Source organism: Nuphar pumila, chromosome 7, assembly GCF_984573655.1.
Source record: "Nuphar pumila chromosome 7, dmNupPumi1.hap1.1, whole genome shotgun sequence".
Classification (NCBI taxonomy): Eukaryota; Viridiplantae; Streptophyta; class Magnoliopsida; order Nymphaeales; family Nymphaeaceae; genus Nuphar; species Nuphar pumila.
This window is the reverse complement of record NC_143255.1, coordinates 18,920,953-18,939,642: the sequence shown is the minus strand read 5'-3', so window position 1 is coordinate 18,939,642 and position 18,690 is coordinate 18,920,953. Positions and strand designations below refer to the sequence as shown.

At 36.8% G+C, this 18,690-nt stretch overlaps 1 protein-coding gene across 1 annotated transcript; it reads left to right on the top strand.

Moving 5' to 3' along the window:
• The first annotated feature begins 2,355 nt into the window (after positions 1-2,355).
• LOC149831381 (large ribosomal subunit protein uL4-like) lies at positions 2,356-7,991 on the top strand. Its single transcript, XM_090013861.1, has 2 exons — positions 2,356-3,546; positions 7,656-7,991. Exons 1-2 carry the CDS (start codon positions 2,431-2,433, stop codon positions 7,755-7,757), a joined length of 1,218 nt encoding a protein of 405 aa, XP_089869987.1. The 5' UTR covers positions 2,356-2,430; the 3' UTR covers positions 7,758-7,991.
• Positions 7,992-18,690: the final 10,699 nt, after the last annotated feature.

Sequence of the window (18,690 nt, the reverse complement as noted above, 5' to 3'; positions counted from 1 at the left end):
ACATTGCACTAGCATCAGATACTCCAATTTTCAGAATGAGTTGCTTTGAATTGTACAAATGGTTTGCGGCGAAAGAAAGAAGTTAACCAAAAAAACACCAACACATTTCAGACAAAGGCCTAGTTTGAGAATAGTTGTAATGAAACTAACTGCTCAAACCAACCCTTTGTTTGAAATGTGTTGGTGCTTTTTTGTTAACTTTCTTCTTTTTTCTTTCATCATAGACCATCTACACAGCTCAACCAACTCGCTCTAAAAAATTAAAGAGTATCTGTTTTAACGCATTGTGAAAATCAAACTATGTATGAGAAGAGTCGTAGGACAACACAAGTTTAATTTTCCCTAAACTTGTCGATGCAAGTTCAAATGTGGCAACAACACCTCACAAGGGCATCACTCTCAGTATTTGACTACCGCCCTTTACTTCAAAACATGATAGCCTCCTCTTCATCCTCCTCACAAACTTGCATACAGGTAACATCCAACGAGAGAGAGCGACGAGCATTCCAATCGTTTCAATTTCTTGTTTTACGCTAACAATGAAAACCCACTTTTATAGGCTAAGAGAGGCTCTATAAAAGCTTCACAAATTACAAAATATTTCGTAAATGAAATTACAAAGTCTCAAGAGGCTCAACCCTAATTTTGGTTAGGGCATTGAAGAGGCAAGGTCGACCAGTCGACCTTATCTCCTTGTACGCATCCACCTTAGGCATTGAAGATTCTTGTAAAAGTACTAAATCAAGATTTGTTTGATGAACTTTAAAACTTTTAAACTCGAACATTCAAACGTCTCAAATACCTGAGTTACTTCACGTAAAAAATTCTTAAATTCACATAAAAAATCTGTAATTTTTTTACTCAAATCGATAAACTACGCAAATACCTAAGTTACTTCGCATAAAAAATGCAGTAACATCACATGAAAAAAATAATTTTTTTAACTCGAACTTCAAAACCTCATAAATACTTGAGTTAATTCGCATTAAAATTTTAAGAAAAGCACATAAAAAATATGTGATTTTTTTTAAACTCGAACTGACAAATTGTGTAAATACCTAGGTTACTTCGCATAAAAAATATAATAACTTTGTGCAAAAAAGTGTAATTTTTTTTTTAAAACTTGAACTTCAAAACATCACGTATAAAAGAAAATTACACAAAAAATGATAGGTGCGAAGGTTAAAAAGGTAATAAAAATAACAATATTTTATGATTTTGGAAAACAAACAAATTTGAAAAGTTTTAAGGATTTTCAAAAAACATATCATTTTGGTCATATAGTATGATCATTTTTTGTTTATTTTTTATTCATGCATAAGATTAAATTACACCAACTAAACATGTGTCTAGTATGTTATTCCATTAAAACATTAATATACTAGACATGGGTGGTTCAATGCAACCAATATATTAATATAGCCTCAACACCGGCATATGTGGCATAGTCTATACCTTTTATGTCATTCACCAATACTTATGCTACAGAGACACTATTTTACCCTTCGTACCCGTGTCCACACACATTGATTCACACCATTTTACACTTTGTATATACACGTTTTTTATTTGATTTATAATTATATTTTTAGTTTATAACTTTGTATTTTCAGTATATAATATGCATTCTAGATATAACATATATCTTTAGGTTATATTTAATTTATTTTTTATTTATGTGATATTTAATATATATATATATATATATATTCTCATACTCACATTTTTTAAAGTTGATGTATCGTACCCTCTATATCCGTACTCATACGTACCCAGGCGACATAAACCGATACAATTACATCATCGTCTGTCACACAGCCCATCGCCTCCACCACCACCACCACCATACAGTTGCATGTGAAAATATCAAAATTAGGAAAAATAAAGACATAAAAAAGAAATAAAACATGCACTGAATTTAAATAGAATTTAATACAATAACATGAAAAATATAGATCAATTGCATGGTTAATGAACCCATCGATCAACATTGAACTGTAAGTGGAATCCGATAGTCATCACAGATGTATAAAATGAATTCGGATATCCATTAAATCCAGATATTTGTCAGATTCAATAAAAATTCAAAACTATATCTGCACCATATTATAATTGGACATGGTTTTGGATTATCAAATCCGACTAAATGGAATTGAATTTATTCGAATATCAGATGAAATCCTATCCATTGACTTCCCTATCCACAGCGGGTTTGGGATTGCTTCTGATAAGATCCAGATACCATCCGATTAAAAATGATATTTTTGTCATTGTAGAATAAGTTGAGGGTCGTTACCGTAACATCACGTTCTACCCCATCTCTAGGGTTTTGTATATCAGCAGAGAAGCTCCTCTAGGGTTTCCACCAGAATAACTTCTCTCATTTCAGAGTGAGAGAGAGAGAGAGAGAGAGAGAGAGAGAGAGGATCGATGGCTCCATCCGCTACCGCCGCAGCCCGCCCGCTTGTGACCGTCCATCATGTAGAGGGCGACATGGCGATCGACGGCGCCGCTGCGTCGGTTCCGCTCCCCGACGTCCTTCGCGCTCCGATCCGGCCGGATGTGGTGACGTTCGTCCACTCGAACATCTCGAAGAACAAGCGCCAACCCTACGCCGTCTCGAAGCGCGCCGGCCACCAGACCTCCGCCGAGTCGTGGGGAACCGGCCGAGCCGTCTCCAGGATCCCCCGCGTCCCCGGCGGTGGCACCCACCGCGCCGGCCAGGGAGCCTTCGGCAACATGTGCCGCGGCGGCCGGATGTTCGCTCCGACGAAGATCTGGCGCCGCTGGCACCGCAAGATCAACATCGCCCAGCGCCGTTTCGCCGTCACCTCCGCCCTCGCCGCCTCTGCGGTACCCTCCCTCGTTCTCGCCCGCGGCCACCGCGTCGAGTCCGTCCCCGAGCTGCCTCTCGTCCTTTCCGACTCGGTCGAGTCCATTGAGAAGACCTCCGCGGCCCTGAAGCTCCTCAGCCAGATCGGCGCGGGCCCCGACGTCGAACGCGCGAAGAGGAGTCGCACTATCCGCCCCGGCAAGGGTAAGATGCGCAACCGTCGGTACCTCTCCCGCAAGGGCCCCCTCATCGTCTACGGAACCAAGGGGTCGAAGCTCATCAAGGCGTTCCGCAACATCCCCGGCGTCGAGGTCGCCTGCGTCGACCGGCTCAACCTCCTCAAGCTCGCCCCAGGCGGCCACATCGGCCGATTCATCATCTGGACGAAGTGCGCCTTCGAGAAGCTGGACGATGTGTACGGGACCTTCGACAAGGCGTCCCAGGAGAAGACCGGGTATGTTCTGCCGAGGGCGAAGATGACGAATGCCGACCTCTCGAGGATCATCAACTCGGATGAGGTGCAGTCGGTGGTCAGGCCCGCCAAAACGGGTATTAAGCGCAGGCCGCTCAAAAAGAACCCGCTCAAGAACCTTGACGCGCTTCTGAAGCTCAATCCGTATGCAAAGACCGCGAGAAGGATGGCACTGCTCGCTGAGGAGCAGAGGGCCAAGGCGAAGAAGGAGAAGCTTGACAAGAAGAGAAAGGCGCCAAAGGTCTATATTCTATACGTTCTCTCCTATTTTTCTTATTAATTGTTTTTCTCCTGCAATTTTATTTTGTTTATTCTTATCTTAGCTTGATCTATTTAGTTGGTTGCATCGTGAAGTCGAGTTGTTGAAATATGATTTTCTTGTGTTTGCCTATGTTGGTCCCATTTCTCTCTCACACACACACAATGAAGTCTGGTTTTATGTATGTTTCTTTTTTTCCCGTGGCTTTTCTTCTGTCTTTTGGTTTTGTTGATCTGGATTTCATTTTTATTTTCACTTTTCTTTCCTAGTATCTTACTTAAGACAAGATTGATGACCCACTTTAGTTTTGGAAAATGTGGTTATATAAATGCAATGATTGATTATGGAATTTTATGTAGCTATTGCCAGTGAATAACCTGCGTTCTATACATATTTGCTTGTGTGCTTCCATTTCATGTACTTGAGAATTTGTGGTTATCTTTAATATGACAGCGATTTCTTATTTCAAATAATATGATACATTTTGGTAAAAAGATGGCTGCGATGGTTATGCAATATCCCTTGTGTGTATTGATGTTGCTGTGTTGTTGTTGGTTATTCTGTGACCGAAGCTTCAGTGTTGTCTTGCGTGAATCTTTAGGCGTAGTGGCTGTCAAAATATTGATCATTGTGAATGTGCCAGATAGATCATATAGGTATCTATATGAAGAAGGAATCATACAAGGAAGGGGGTTCTCGTTTGTCCAAATGGTTCTTCAAAACTGGAATGTGTATAAAGAAATTAACAATTTATGTTTTCAGTTGTTCTTTAGGTGGAGACTGGAGATCCATCAAAAGTGATTGAGTCACCACTTATGAATTTATTGAGAATGATTTTGCAATATAGTTTGTGGGTTATTGGAAAGCCATCTGGCATGTTACGTGTTACTCATGGACGGATGTGAGTTTGATAATGATCAAGAGACATTGCTTCTTTAGTTTGAAGCATGGAAGCAGTTAGATATGATGCAGAAGGTCATGTTCTTTTGATATTCTCGGCAACTTGTTTATGTGATGTTTTTATATGCTGTAAAACTAGTTGCATTTATAGCTACTGTTGTTGTTGTTTGCTTGATAGTGTTGTCTTATGTGTCTTTATGATCATGTTGTTAGGAGAATAGTTGGTATTTTCTAGATGTTTTAGTAGTTCATGATACATGTAGCTCATGTTTTGTGTTAACTTTTGTATTGGGTTTTACTGATCTATTTTTGATGTATTGGTCGGTCTGTTGATGTTTTGCCATATAAATATTCTGAAAGAGTAGTTCTAGAGTTCATGGTTCAAATATTCCGGTACTTGGTGTTGTGAAATAATCCTAGGCTTGTGCAGAGAAGGTGCTGTTTGCATATATACAAATGAAGCAAGTGTATGTGCAATTATTTGATTAGGGTTGAATTCTAAAGGAAAATGTTTAGAACATAATTGCTGGTTTTGATTGATGGAGACTTGCAGATATAACCTTTTTTTTCATGATAGATGTAAGGGTGTTTTCTACTATTGATTGTACATTATTTTAACACTGGGTTATGTTATTGAGTTGAAGAGATATTATTTTGGCTTGTCAGGGTACATGTATATAACTTTGTAAGGGCTATTATCGTCTTGACAACTTTTAGGCATAATTGGAGTGCTTTCTACTTTTAATTTAGGTTCTTGTTCATGTGGATATTGCTACTTTGAAAATGTCCATACTCAAAAGTAATCTTTGAAATGATGCTGGATAAGTTTGGTGAGGTTATGAGCATTGCACATATGCCTGAAAAGTATCAATTTGATTTGCATCTGAAAACCAGATTCGTTGATCTTCTAGATGCAATGATATTTGATGATCAGTATATGAAAGATGGGTGCAGATTCACATGTAAAAAGTTAATTCTTTGAGTATTGCTTGCATAAAGGACCTGTTAGTTGAAGTACATTTTGTAGCAGCTGATTCTATCAGCTGCTAAGGTCCACTAGAAGATTGAACAATTGATGTTTTTAGAACCAATGTTCTCAGTATTGGTATCTGCTTTGAATTGTTGGGCCACCAATTCAGCTGTATCGGCCGATACCGATACTCAACTGAATCATTCTGTATCAGCCCAAAAATAATAAATTATTATGTGTCAATCATTACATGACGTGTTAAAACTATGAAAATAATTTTAAAAATATTTTTTGGTATTTTTTTACATTTATTAAAAAATAACCTATCTTGGCAAATTCTGCCTATACACACCGATGCTTATTCACACCGATGCTTATTTGATTTTTAATTTAAGTTTTCTGTTTCACTTTTTTGTTTTGTCCAAACTCCTATGTAAAGAAGTATCCCAAGGTTGTAAACTAAATATATGGTAAGTTGGTATCGTCTTTTCAGGTGTATTTTGATTTTTCTTTGTATTCTCATTTGAATATGTATGATCTGTGAGTATAGCCACTTGTCTCTATTCCTTAAAGAATTTTTTGTTATGACTGAGAGGTCTGTTGTTGGCAATCCAACTGTACTTGAAAAAATGAAGCTATATGTTTATCTATATGTAACTGTTACTATGTGTTCTGCATTCATTATGCTTCAAACCTCAGAAATTAGTTGACATTGATGAAGAACTTAAATGACCCAATATGTCCATAGCTTTTTGTTATGAGACTCCTAAAGCTATCATTTCCACCTGTCTCAACTAGAACTAAAATATCTAAAACATCTAGCTAATAATAAAGCCGCCTTGATGCTTTCATTACTTCCATGGTCGTGCCTCGTGGCACGGCAGCACCCGTACTATTGAAATGGTTCGTCAGTAGAGATGTTCCCACAGGTGCCCCTTCTTCCAATGGTACTATAATTCCTATTCCTATCCCTTCATTCCCTTTTTTGGTCTATCTACATTCCAGGAAATTCATACGCTCCATGGACGGAGAAAAAAGTGGAGTGTTGGTCAGAGCAAGCCGCCCTATTCTATTACCAGACAACAACATGGGGAGAAGCTCATCCGAAACTAGAGCTAGAAACGCTGCATTTCGTTTCGTTCCCGTTCTTCATTTCCTTCTTCTCGAATCCATGGGGGACTTCTCCTATTTAGAATCTTTCCGCGGTGTGCTCCGTTTACTATTCTTTCAGAACATGCAAATATAGAATCGTGTAGAACATAATTTCCAGTTGTCTGATGTTTGCGAGATCATTGGTTACATTACTTGTATATAATTTTGAGTTCTCTTCTCCTTTCCACTGGATCCACCCAAGGATTTTTTTACCTCACTCTGCTTTCTGCAGCATGAAATGTCACTTTAAATGTGTGTCCATTTACATGGATCATGGATGGTGGCAACATTAGATACTAGTTTGATAAATTTATCATGTGCTATTTATCCTTGGTGCAGCAGTGCAGATTGCTTGTTAAAACACTATTACTGTTTTGCCCTGCTCACCTCTTGTTTTTACATTTGAGTTGGTGCCACTGTCTGTGTCCTGAAGTATCAACTCTCAATGATTTATCTATCAGTTTTTTTGGGTTTGAAAAATAAGGTTTTGATAATAGTTATACCAAGGTTTCCAGTGTGACGGGCTACCAATTACGAACTTGCATTCTGTTATGTTGCGTTTGTGTTGTAGACCTTTACGGGTAAATGCAGGCTTGGTTAATTTTTATTTTGTCATATTTCTTTCCCAAGGAATGTGGTAGTCATGTTTAATGTATACACATTTAACATTGTTATGTAATGCATGCAGGCTAACATTAGATTGTGGTTTGATTGTCTGTACTGTTGTTTGTTTTGCTGAGCCTTTTGGTTAAAAACACACTCTGGATGTTTGAACTTTGTAATTGGAAAACTTAGTAGTATTGTTTGAAAACCTACCGTGGATCGTTGAATTCTTTGTAATGGGAAAACTAAGTACTGCAAAGCCATAATGCTGCTGCTGCTACTGGCAAGTAACTTGGATGCTGAATACATACACGATCATCTGGGCTGGAATTTGAGGACCTTATACAATGAGTCTGGTTCTTGACAGTAGGCTTGAGTCGTCCATTATATACCAACAACACAAGAATTTAGTGTATTGCTAATACATTCCTGTGTTTGATTTTTCTTCTTAATGAATTGGTTGCAGGAGATAAAGGCTGCGGGAAAGGCGTGGTACCAGACAATGATATCAGACAGCGACTACACTGAGTTTGATAATTTCTCCAAGTGGCTTGGCGTGTCACAGTGAGTGTCTTTGATGGCTTGATTGAAACAGCTGTAGGAAAAGAGAAAAACTTTATTTTTTGTGTCTGGATTTGTTTTGGTTGTTTTGTTACCTTTGTGATTTTGAATCTTTGATAGTTCTAGGGGTGAGGATATATAAGGGTTTTATGCCTTCTCTTTATGTTCCTAAAAAAATTGGATTTGCAAAAAACATGTTATTGTCATTTAGTAGAGCATCAGTATCATCATTGTTCACAAAGATGACTAGTCACCCTTTGTTATTCTCTATGGGGGCGTTTGCCACATTTCCACCCTCGGAGACATTTCTCGTGGAGGTGTTTTTTTTTTTCACTCTACTTTCTCATAGGAAAAGGGATGTGAAACAAGTGCCTGGACATCTAAACATACTGCTGGATGTCCTTGCAACTTGAATCTAAACATACTGCCGGATCCACTTGTTTAGATGTTTTTTTTTTCATCCAGCAATATGATATCCAGCAGTATGTTTAGATAGATATTCAAGTATCTTGGACATCTAAAACACATTATGACAATCCAATTGATTCTATAAATACAATATGGTATTAGTTTTGTTAATATAAAAATTACCTATTATTATAAAAGCTCACCTAAATCAAGCAATAATAAGGGAAGTATATGAACTTAAAGAAATATAGTCTTACAAAGTCTAATGAATCATTACTCAATCAATGAGTAATTTTTGTTGATTATGAGTGATCAGATCCATGTACAAAAGGTCTTTCGCCAAAAGATTATTCAAAATATATCTAAATAATAAGATTAAAACCTATCAAAGAAATTGCTAACCAAGTGACTTGGGTTACTTGAGTTCTTGGTTCAATGGGAAGAACAAGATACTAAAGTAATTGAGTCATCACTAAAGAATATGCGAACATCTACAGTATCTTCATCTCTTATGATTTTAGTGCTCAAAAACCTATCATATAAAGATGAGTCAAAATTCATGGGTCAATTTGACTAAAGTGATTCAAACAGGTGGATTCACTTATATGAGTGTGAAGGTGTGAACTACTTTTTATGAGATTTAAGTTATTTCTAGAGCACTAATGAAATGTGATATTGCATATGACTCTTAACATGTGCAACACATGAAAACTTGAAAAGAACTTGTGTAAATGGGCCTAGGATGGTTTTTTGGAAAATTTAAATCTCGTACTCACTAAGTGAGCCCAAAAGGTACTTTTCTTTATGCATATGACTTTCACGAGTAACTATTTTTTTTAGGTTATAATTTTGACCCATGAAGGATTGTTTTTTGTTGTCTTAAAATTTATAGTTTTTTAACAAGTTCTTTGGCCAAATAATTCTCTTTGCCTAGTTTTATGAGAAATAGATTTTAGAGGGAAAGTCTACTTTAAAAATGTTTAGTCCCACGTTTAGCAGTTTTTAAAAACACATTGAGTTTAAAATGTGGGGAGTTGACTTAGAGGGCAAGACCCTCTAGGGGCTTTTGAATTAAACTTTGGATTTGGACTTGGCATTGGTTTTGACTTTGAACTTGGATTTGGATCTAGCTCAGCCTTGCTGGTCTCAGTTTGGTCCAATCCAACCTAGGTTTTGGTCTTAGTTTGACTTTGACAAATCTTTTATCACTTATTTTGGATAATTTTGTACTTTTTAAAAAGCTTTTATTTTTCAAAATGTTTTGGTAATTAACAAATGCAGTCAAAGGTCATTTGTGACGGGGTGACACCTAACCTTAACAGCTATGTCCAGGGCAGTGGTTTGGGCTTAGGGTGCATGTTACCCATTTTGACCTAAATGGGTGCATGCTATCGATTTGAACTAAAGAAATTTAGAAGGGTGCATGCAATCATTTGTGACCTTAAAGGGTGCATGGACATCTAAACATACTGCGGGTTCTCATATTATTGCTGGATGAAAAAAAAAATCTAAACAAGTGCCTGGATCTCATATTGTTGGATGTCAAAGATACTTAAATATCTAAACGTACTTTTGATATCTAAACAAGTGCCTTCTGAGGGTGGATTCCGTGACCTCTGATCTCATATTGCTGGATTTGATGTGGTGTGGGGAGGTCCTGATGCGGCAGGACGTGTCTCAGATACTTATTTTTTGGGGATCTGAAATGCATTTTTCTATGCAAACCGGAGGTTCTTTGGCCTGGGCTGGGGGATTCGAACCAGAGATCTTTTGTTCTGAATTCGAGGATAATAGATCCGATTCCTGTTTGATAGGAGCGGCATTCAAACACTATAGAGGATGGAACTGAACCAAAGAATGGGCGGTCTACATGTACCTAGAGCTTGGTTGAATCTTGACTGAAGCTTATTTTTGGGGTTGTTTGGTTCAAGCTTGTTAGCAACGTCGGGGTCTTGTTAGCAACGCCGGGGATAGTATTTGCCGCAAAAGCTTCATGTATCAGGTCAGAAGCTCCTTGGATGAACGTTCATCTTAAAAATGAACGCCAACCCTCAAACAGTGAATAAGGCTCATTGTGACTTGTTCATTTTAAACCATTTAGTTGCCGTTCATCTGGAACATGGATGATGTCGTGGAAAAAATTGTAAGGCCCATCCAAGTGATTTTATCGACTTAAAACTCAATTTTAGTTTGGAAAATATTGCACATTGTAGGCCTCAATTGATTTTTCATTCTTGTAAAACAATGCTTACATGTCATAATCAGGCTATCCAATCGCAAATTCTCACCAAAACGAAAACATGTAAGGTCATATTTGTATTGTTAGGGTGCGTTTGATACGTGGGAACCTGGATCTTCCGGCCCCTCTGTATTTCACACAGTCTGATGGAACCAGAGTCGCACCTCTGACTCTCTGAGGGTGCGTTTCACAGGACCTGGACATATGCCACCTGGTGTGTCCAGGTGATGTTTGTCCAGCCTTTCAAACACAACCACCCTTAGGAGATGTTTGAATCGGGTGTGTGGACAGGACAGCGCATCTTGTCTTGCACTGTCCACAGACAGGACAGGATGCACTGTCCTGTCCAGTGCCCTAAAAAAAAGTTTTTTTCATGTGTCCGGTGGTGTACGTCCTCTGCTGGTCTTTTAGGGGGGGTCACTGAACAGTAAGAGACTCTGTTTTTTTGTCTGTAGGATGCACCAGAGATGCGTCCTGTGTTTGCATGGGCGTGCAGACTTGTGTGAGGACGGCGCATCAAACTCCTTAGTTCCAATATTCTCTTTTTTTTTTCTCTCTTTGCATTACAGGTAAAACATGGCTGGAAACCTTTGTAGCGGTATAAAATATCCATGTCAGTATTCATACTATAGCTTGAAATTTGGTCAATACCCCAGTTCTTGGAAAGTAGGGATGTCAATGGATCCGTTTCTATCCGGTCTGACTGCATCTAATTAAATTTGGTAAGCTAAAACTATATTTGATTATAATCTGATGCATTCCGATATGGTTTTGATTTTTTGTTAGCAAATAGATGTCCGAATCCATTTGCATGTAAAAAAACAGATTTGCTATGAGCTTTTCACTCTTCAGATCCGAATCTGAATTTGAATCCATTTAACCAGCATCTAATTAGTCGGATATACTATTGGCTACATCCAACCCGAGTCCGAACTGTTTTCATCCTTATTAGAAAAGGCTTCCAAGTCCTTGCACATTTACTTTACGACCGTTCATAAAAAAGCTGAAAGGGACATGAGCAATCTAAGCTTGGTTTTATTTGGACTTTGTTACCAGCCTTAGGAAAAGATAAACAGTCACTCTCTGCGTTGGTACGGGTCCGCCTAACCCTAGCTTGGAAAAAGGTAGACAAACGGTCAGTTATACATTCATTTTTTTTTAAAAGGCAAGCTGGGGTTAGGCAGACCCATACCAGATTCATTTAATTAGAAAATTTCAATACAGTGATTCACATATCACCCCTTGCCAGAAACCAACCTGGGGTGGTCCTTTCAAGATTTTTGAATCCCCCAATTTGCTAATTTTGCTAGACGTATTGCTGTATAATTAGAATTAAACTTTGAGCTCTGTACATTTAATCTATCATACCTTACCGTCCAAAAACTTGTTTGTTCTAGCCACTACGTCAGCCTTCCCTTCCCAGATTTGAAAACAATCTTGGAACTGTAGTCCACCAAAGAGAGAATCATTGGCCAGCAACACCATTCCTTATCATTCAAGCTTTCACTTTTGGAGAAACATCCTGCTGCAACACAGCATCCTGTATGGTATATCCAAACCTCCATTCCTTCTGATAAATCTCATACATTAACCCATACTCAGCCAGGTTGAGGCCAAACATTGTTACTACCTCCTCTGAATTGCTGAGCGCCCGAAGAACCTCTTCTCCTATTGTGAGCATTCCTTCTCTTTGGATTTGCTGCGGTGTTTTCCTTGTTAATTTCAGAACGATAAGACCCTGTTTGGAAACTGCCCGTCCAGGGCAGCCGGAGTGGATATGGGTAAATACCCAGAACCATTTCCTGTTTGGGGAGGACAGAAAATTGAAAAAAGAGGGAACTGGAGTGACATTTGCCACCTCCAGTTTCTCATTTCAGCTACCACCTTAATGATTTGGCAGTTGCCAACTATCGCTGAGGTTCCCACGCCAATGGAGCTTCCGACTGCAACGGTTCCTCTGCCAATGACATTCCAACGTTCAAAATGAAGCTTTAAAGTATTATTCCAAACAGGCAACTGGTTGGAAGGTAAATCTCTAGGAAACTTATACCAATGGACTCAAACATGCACATGGATTTGTCAAAACCATGTCTTCTGTGGATTCCTTATTTGCGTCCCTAGCTACCACCGACTGTCAGTTTCCAAACAGGGTCTAAATTTTGCTAGTAAATGGGATATTTAAAGTTCCAAGGTCAAGATATTAATACCATGATTCTAAATTTTATAAGGAAATATATAGGACACCGTTTGTTGCATATCGTTTGATTTGAGATTAGATGCAATTCTATCTCAAATGAATGTGCTAAATAGGTCTTTCAGCCTTATTTTATTTTTCAATTCTGACCCTACAGATGTGATCTATGTACCTGACACATGGGTGGGTTTTTATAAGGTTCAAAAAATCAACGGTCCAAAATTTTTGTGAATTTTTTAGGCTCCAAATATCATTTTTTTTCTTCGAAAACACGTGATCTTGATTTCTCATAAATCGACCTTGCCCGACAAATTTATGGGGTTGAAACTGCAAAAAAAACTCCAAAAGGGCAGAAAAACTCATTTAGCACGTATCAATTTGCATCTAACTACCAATATATATATCTATATCTATCTATCTATCTATCTATCTATATATATATGAAAATTGAACATATTAGGCCCACTTTTCTCATTTTGCCCCATAGTTTGGAGTATTTTATGATAGTTTTGAACCGTTAGATGTGTTTAACATGTTCGATTTAGTGGGATTCAATTGTTGGATCATATTTTTTTGATAAAAAAATTATATATTTTTATAAGATATGAAAAATTGATGCCTTCATAACCATTGATTTTGGATCACTGGAAAAACCTATATACAAGTCATATTCTGGTAATCCAAAATCCGGTTCTCATTAAACAAAACCTATAGACCACATCTATGGTGTGAGAAAAAATACAAAAAAAACTCTGTTTTTGAGGGGACAGAACAAGAAAGTGGGCACAACCAGTGCATCTCTCTTTTGAGTTATAAAATTTTGGCACATTGTGAACTGTTAAGGAGCTAATGGGCTAGAAATCATAAGTGCAAGTTGTACCAATTTAATCTAACCACATAGCTGTGTTCAACATAGTTTGTTTGCTAAGGATCAAACATTGGATGATGCTTTTCTGATGTAATAACGTGATATTTTTAAGTTATGAACTTTTGGTAGATTATGGGTCATTCATTTTTTAACTCTTTAAAAAACCTAATTTCTTGTTATAATCACGTGATTCAAAACAAGTTTCTTACTAAACAAACCATGTAGATCATATCCCTAACATTTGATTTACAAAAAATGATTTTTTTTAAGAAAAAAGTGATTTATGCTCATTTGTTCCTTACCTTCGTTAGTAATATATATATATATATATATATATATAAAAGAGAGAGAGAGAGTCCAAACCCTTGAATTGTGAATGAAAGTGCAAAAGTGCAAGACGTTTTAAAAAAAGTAAATTGGCTGTAGAGTGACAATGTTACAATCTAGGAGGTTGTGTGATAGTGAAAATTACGGGTGGATCTTTCTTACCAAAATCTTGATGTGGCCCACGTTGGTGATCCCCATCAGCATCCAAAAAATCAATTGTCACAAAAAGCAAAGATTAGGATAAAGATTTTCCAAGCCAGAGATTGGTCACCAAATTTGGGCTACATTTTAATGTGAATGATAAAAAATGTTATATGCAGTCGGTGAAGGAAGAATGGTTGTAATACACCGCATTCTTTTCCTTATGACAAAAGTTAAAAACGGCAAAAATAGGCAGCCAAAAACTTGTGACAAATCGATTTGCTTTTTTCTAAATCTCGTGCTTTTTTGGGCAAAATCTCAGCAATAACAAATATATTTTATAAATAAAAAATATTTAAAACACACACAGTTTTTTAACATAAATAGCTGATAAAAATATACATATGACGTTTAAAAACGTTATATTTATGTTTTTTGATGAAAAACACAAGAAATTGAAAACATCGTGAGAAATTACAGTTTTTAACTTTCGGGCGATTTCTATCGATATTTCACTATGGTAATGATAATTTGACAATTGTTGCAATTTGAAAATCAAGCCACCGTTGCATATGCTGCCATGTGCTCAGAGTTAGTAGTATTTGGTAATTAGTGGAACAACTCTATCATGTGGCAGCAGATGATTGGGAAGGATTGTTTTTTTAATGCAAATTATCACCCGGCAATCATTAAAATTTTGGCCATGGAAACACAAAGAGCTATTGTTATGCAAAAAAAAATTGGATTATGAGGAACCATATTTGAGAACCAGGTCACTTAATGGAACTGCCCCCCCTACCCCCCCCTAGATCCCCGGGGTCAGCGACACTAAGCCCTTGCTAAGCCCACCAGTTAAACCCACCTGCACACCCAGTGAGAGTTGAACGTGAGATGAAGGAGTCAACAACTTCTCCCCAAACTTGCTGCCACTCGAGCAACCCGAGTGGGTGTATCGTCATGCAAAAGATAGTTACTACCTATGCACCATGTCAATATTCTAGTAGTTCGACTGCTAGGGTTTATATTGCCTTGTCAAGGTTCAGATCCCTTCTACACAAGTCTGTTAACGGGTCAGATATTCGACCCATTTGGGTGTACCCAAATCCGACTAGTTACTGTGCACCCGGTTTGTGGTTATGTTGGTTTGATAAGTTTTCTTTTTTTTTTTTGAAAATAATGTTTGGTTGAGAAGTTGAGAGTCCAAACTCAACATATAAGTTAAGGAGCATTTAAAATAATTTTTCTTCTTAAATATATATATATATAGAAGTATTCGGGTAGGGACTGTCAAATCAGACATCTGACAAGAGTCATAGCTTAAATCAGACTTTAACAATATTTAACTGGGTCTTTGATTTGGAAGCATAAATAAGAAGTGAGTAGAAAGTAAGATTAAAATAAAAAGATAAAACGCATGTTTTTACCTAAAATAAAACTTTAATTTTTTACCCAAAAATACCCATGAAAATGTAAGTTTTACGATATAAGATAATTTTAGGAAAAAAACCTTTTTTTGAGAATCAATATATATATATATATATATATATATAGGAAAAGAGACCTCCCAACCAAAGGAAGGTCCAAAACCTACAACTAACGATGTTGGGACAACTCCCCTTCTTCTATACTTGAGCATCTCATTGATTCATATATTTGTTCCTTATAATTTATTTAGTAAGAAATATGTTTTATACGAAGACTTTATCAACATATAGACATGTTTTCCAAAATGTGAAAAATAGATAGCTCACAATGCATTTAAAACTCTACAATACAAAGTATTGCCATTTGATTTTTAACACTCTAAAAAACATATCTAAACATCAAAAATTCATAATTCAAAACATATTGCTCACTAAATGAATGATAAAAATCCAATATGTAAAGTCTAGTCAAAGAAAAACTGGATTGTTAGAGAAGGGGTCCTAGCATCGGAGTTTTACGCCGCTGGCACGACCAGGTCTTCCTGCCGGGTGCAGTTTCTTCGGGTTATAAATAAAAAAAAAACAAAACATTTATACTCAAAGCAACTTTGTAATCTCTCTCTCTCTCTCTCTCTCTTCTGAAAACATTGTGAATGGTTTGTTAGTGGCGTGTTTGTTTTAAAATTGTAGAGTTGAGTCGTTTTGGTTTAGAAATTGAGGCTGCACCAATCGTGTGGAGCAGGGGTTGAGTACTTTTTGGGGAAAATCTGTTGCTCTTTCCCTCTCATTACTAAAGTGAAGGACATTGATAGAAAAGATTAGGTGCTGAGATTGATATTGGGTGGGCCTACTCTCTCTCTCTCTCTCTCTCTCTCTTATTGATGAAGCATTATGAACTTGATATAGTCCACCTGCCCTAGATAACCAAGTTATAAAGTATGTTCCCAGTGTCAGTTTCAAATTCACCCTGAAAGGGAAATCCACTATCTCGGTTCTTGTCGAGTTTTAATCGGTGCAATATTATTATTATTTTTTTGCTGCAATAAATATCATAGCAGAGTTGTACTATCAAAGAAGCCTATTTGTTTAAGACAGCACATTTTAGGCCATGACCAGGCAGCCAATAATTAGACCAACAACCTGACCAGTTGGTCGACCTATTCATTGAAAAAGGTTTAATGACTTCAAAGGAAATATAATAATTTCCCTTTTTAAGTTCACTTATCCTATAAGCGATTAATCTCATTTAGTGACCAATATGATTAAGACCACATTTAGAAGTGAGAAAAAAATCTCATATTAAGGAAGCGTTTGATGGCACCGAAAGTTCCTTCCCAAGGGAGAACAGGGAAGAAAAAATCAAATGAAAGATTTAATTCTGTTTGGAACAACTGGAAATTTTGTACTTTTTCCTTTTTTCCTCACACTTTTCCCATCATTTTTCACTTCCAAACATGCTGAAATTTCGAAATGGGAAAATCTCTTTGGAAAAGGAAGTTTTGCCCATGAGAAATCTACATGTGAAAATTACTTTTCTTTATGAATAATTTTCTCTTGTTTGTGTGACGAGAAAATCAGGTTGAAAATTTTTTAAGTGTTTGGATTAGGGCGAGGCTCAAAACCCAAAATTTTTAATGAGAAATCTTTTTCCGTCTACGAGGAAGAGGAATATTTTCTTGTCAAAATCAAGCGAAATAGAAAAAAAATCCTTTAAAAGATCTATTATTTGGAACAAGTAGAAAAGTTGCCACTTTTTCTTTTCAGCCTGCATTTTTTCTAGCATTTTCCTACTTGTAAACGTACTCTAAGGGCACGTTTGGAAGCAAAACAATTTTGAATAGGAAAATAAAGTTTTGCCTCTGAGATGTTTTGATATGATAACTTTTACAATTATTTTTTTTTTCACTTGTTTGTGTAGTATGAAAAAAACAGAGTGAAAATGTGTGTGTGTGTGTGTGTGTGTGTGAGAGAGAGAGAGAGAGAGAGAGAGAGAGAGAGAGAGAGAGACCTGAAATTGGTGGTGGGTGGAGGAAGATGAAGATGAAGAAAGCTCTTATTGTGGCAGCCCATGGAATGAGATATGTTGTGAGTGAATGGTTGCCTTAATGCAAAAGTAATTTTCTATAGAAATAATTTCACCTCTCAGGTGAAAGGAATTTTTTCAGAAAAAACTTTCCTTTCAAATATTTTTTTCATTTAGAATTGTTGAAAAAAATTAAAAATTTTCTGTCCTACTTTCACTTTTCCTACTATTTTCTCACTTTTAAACATGCAGTGAGTTTATGAATTAGATCGGTGGGTTTGTTTTCTAGTTAAAGTTAGCCAAGTTGATGAAGTTTTTCTACTTCTAGAAATGGTACCGCTCATGAATTAGATGATGAAAATATTTATTATTTAGATTGACCAGCATGATCTCTTGGTTTAATTATGACCAAAATCGTCCATTTGTTTTTTCTTTTTAACCCAGAAATCCTTGGTGTAGGTGTCATAATTAACAGCCATTTTGTCAAAATAAGGGCAAACTTGTTTCACTAGAAAACAGCTCCTTTTCATACGAAAACGGGCTATCTGGTTGCCAATGAAACAAACGTGACAAAATTACATGTTTTGGTCAATTAGCCATGAGTTCTGTGAGAAAAGTTTTCATCAATCCTCCCCTTCATTTTTCCACTTTTCTGGTTTGTGTGGGACATGCACTTTAATTTTTTTTTCTTACATCAATGGCACAATCTTTCTATATTCATGCATATTTGTGTACCTCTCTTGACTTTTTGGTTCTTTCTATTATTATATGGAGCCCACGATTTTAACATTTGTTTTCGTGTGACAAATTTTTCTTATGACACGTTTTTCGTATTACTTGAAAACTTTTCTTTCGACATATTTAATGCAACAAACACTCCATAATCCAAACGTTAACCAAGTTACCTTTGCTTGTAATCACATGTGATTCACAATCACAGGGTGGACAATGATCTCTAACATGAGTACGAATCACATCAGAAATACTATCTTACGCTTGTGCGTGAAGAATAGAGCAAATGAGAATCGTCAAATGAATCGCTCTGAATCAGCTAAAAAATAATTAAAAAATATTCTGTGTCAATCATAACGTGACACGTGTTAAAATCATTAAAATAATATTAAAAAGTTAATTTTAAGCATTTTTTATATTTATTAAAAAATAGCTGATTCAGGTTAGTATCGTATTGATTTTCTGCCGATATGATATGAATCAATATCGCTTGCTGTGAAAACGCTTGCTGTGAAAATGGAATCGGACCCCCCTACAAAAACGCCGGTTTTTGCTGTTTGTGTTGTCACTGTAGGCCCGCAAAA

Coding starts and splice junctions, on each gene's coding strand:
- LOC149831381 (XM_090013861.1), top strand. CDS start 2,431: ATGGCTCCATCCGCTACCGCCGCAGCCCGCCCGCTTGTGACCGTCCAT. Junction 3,547..7,655: donor AGAAGAGAAAGGCGCCAAAG/GTCTATATTCTA, acceptor AATTGGTTGCAG/GAGATAAAGGCTGCGGGAAA.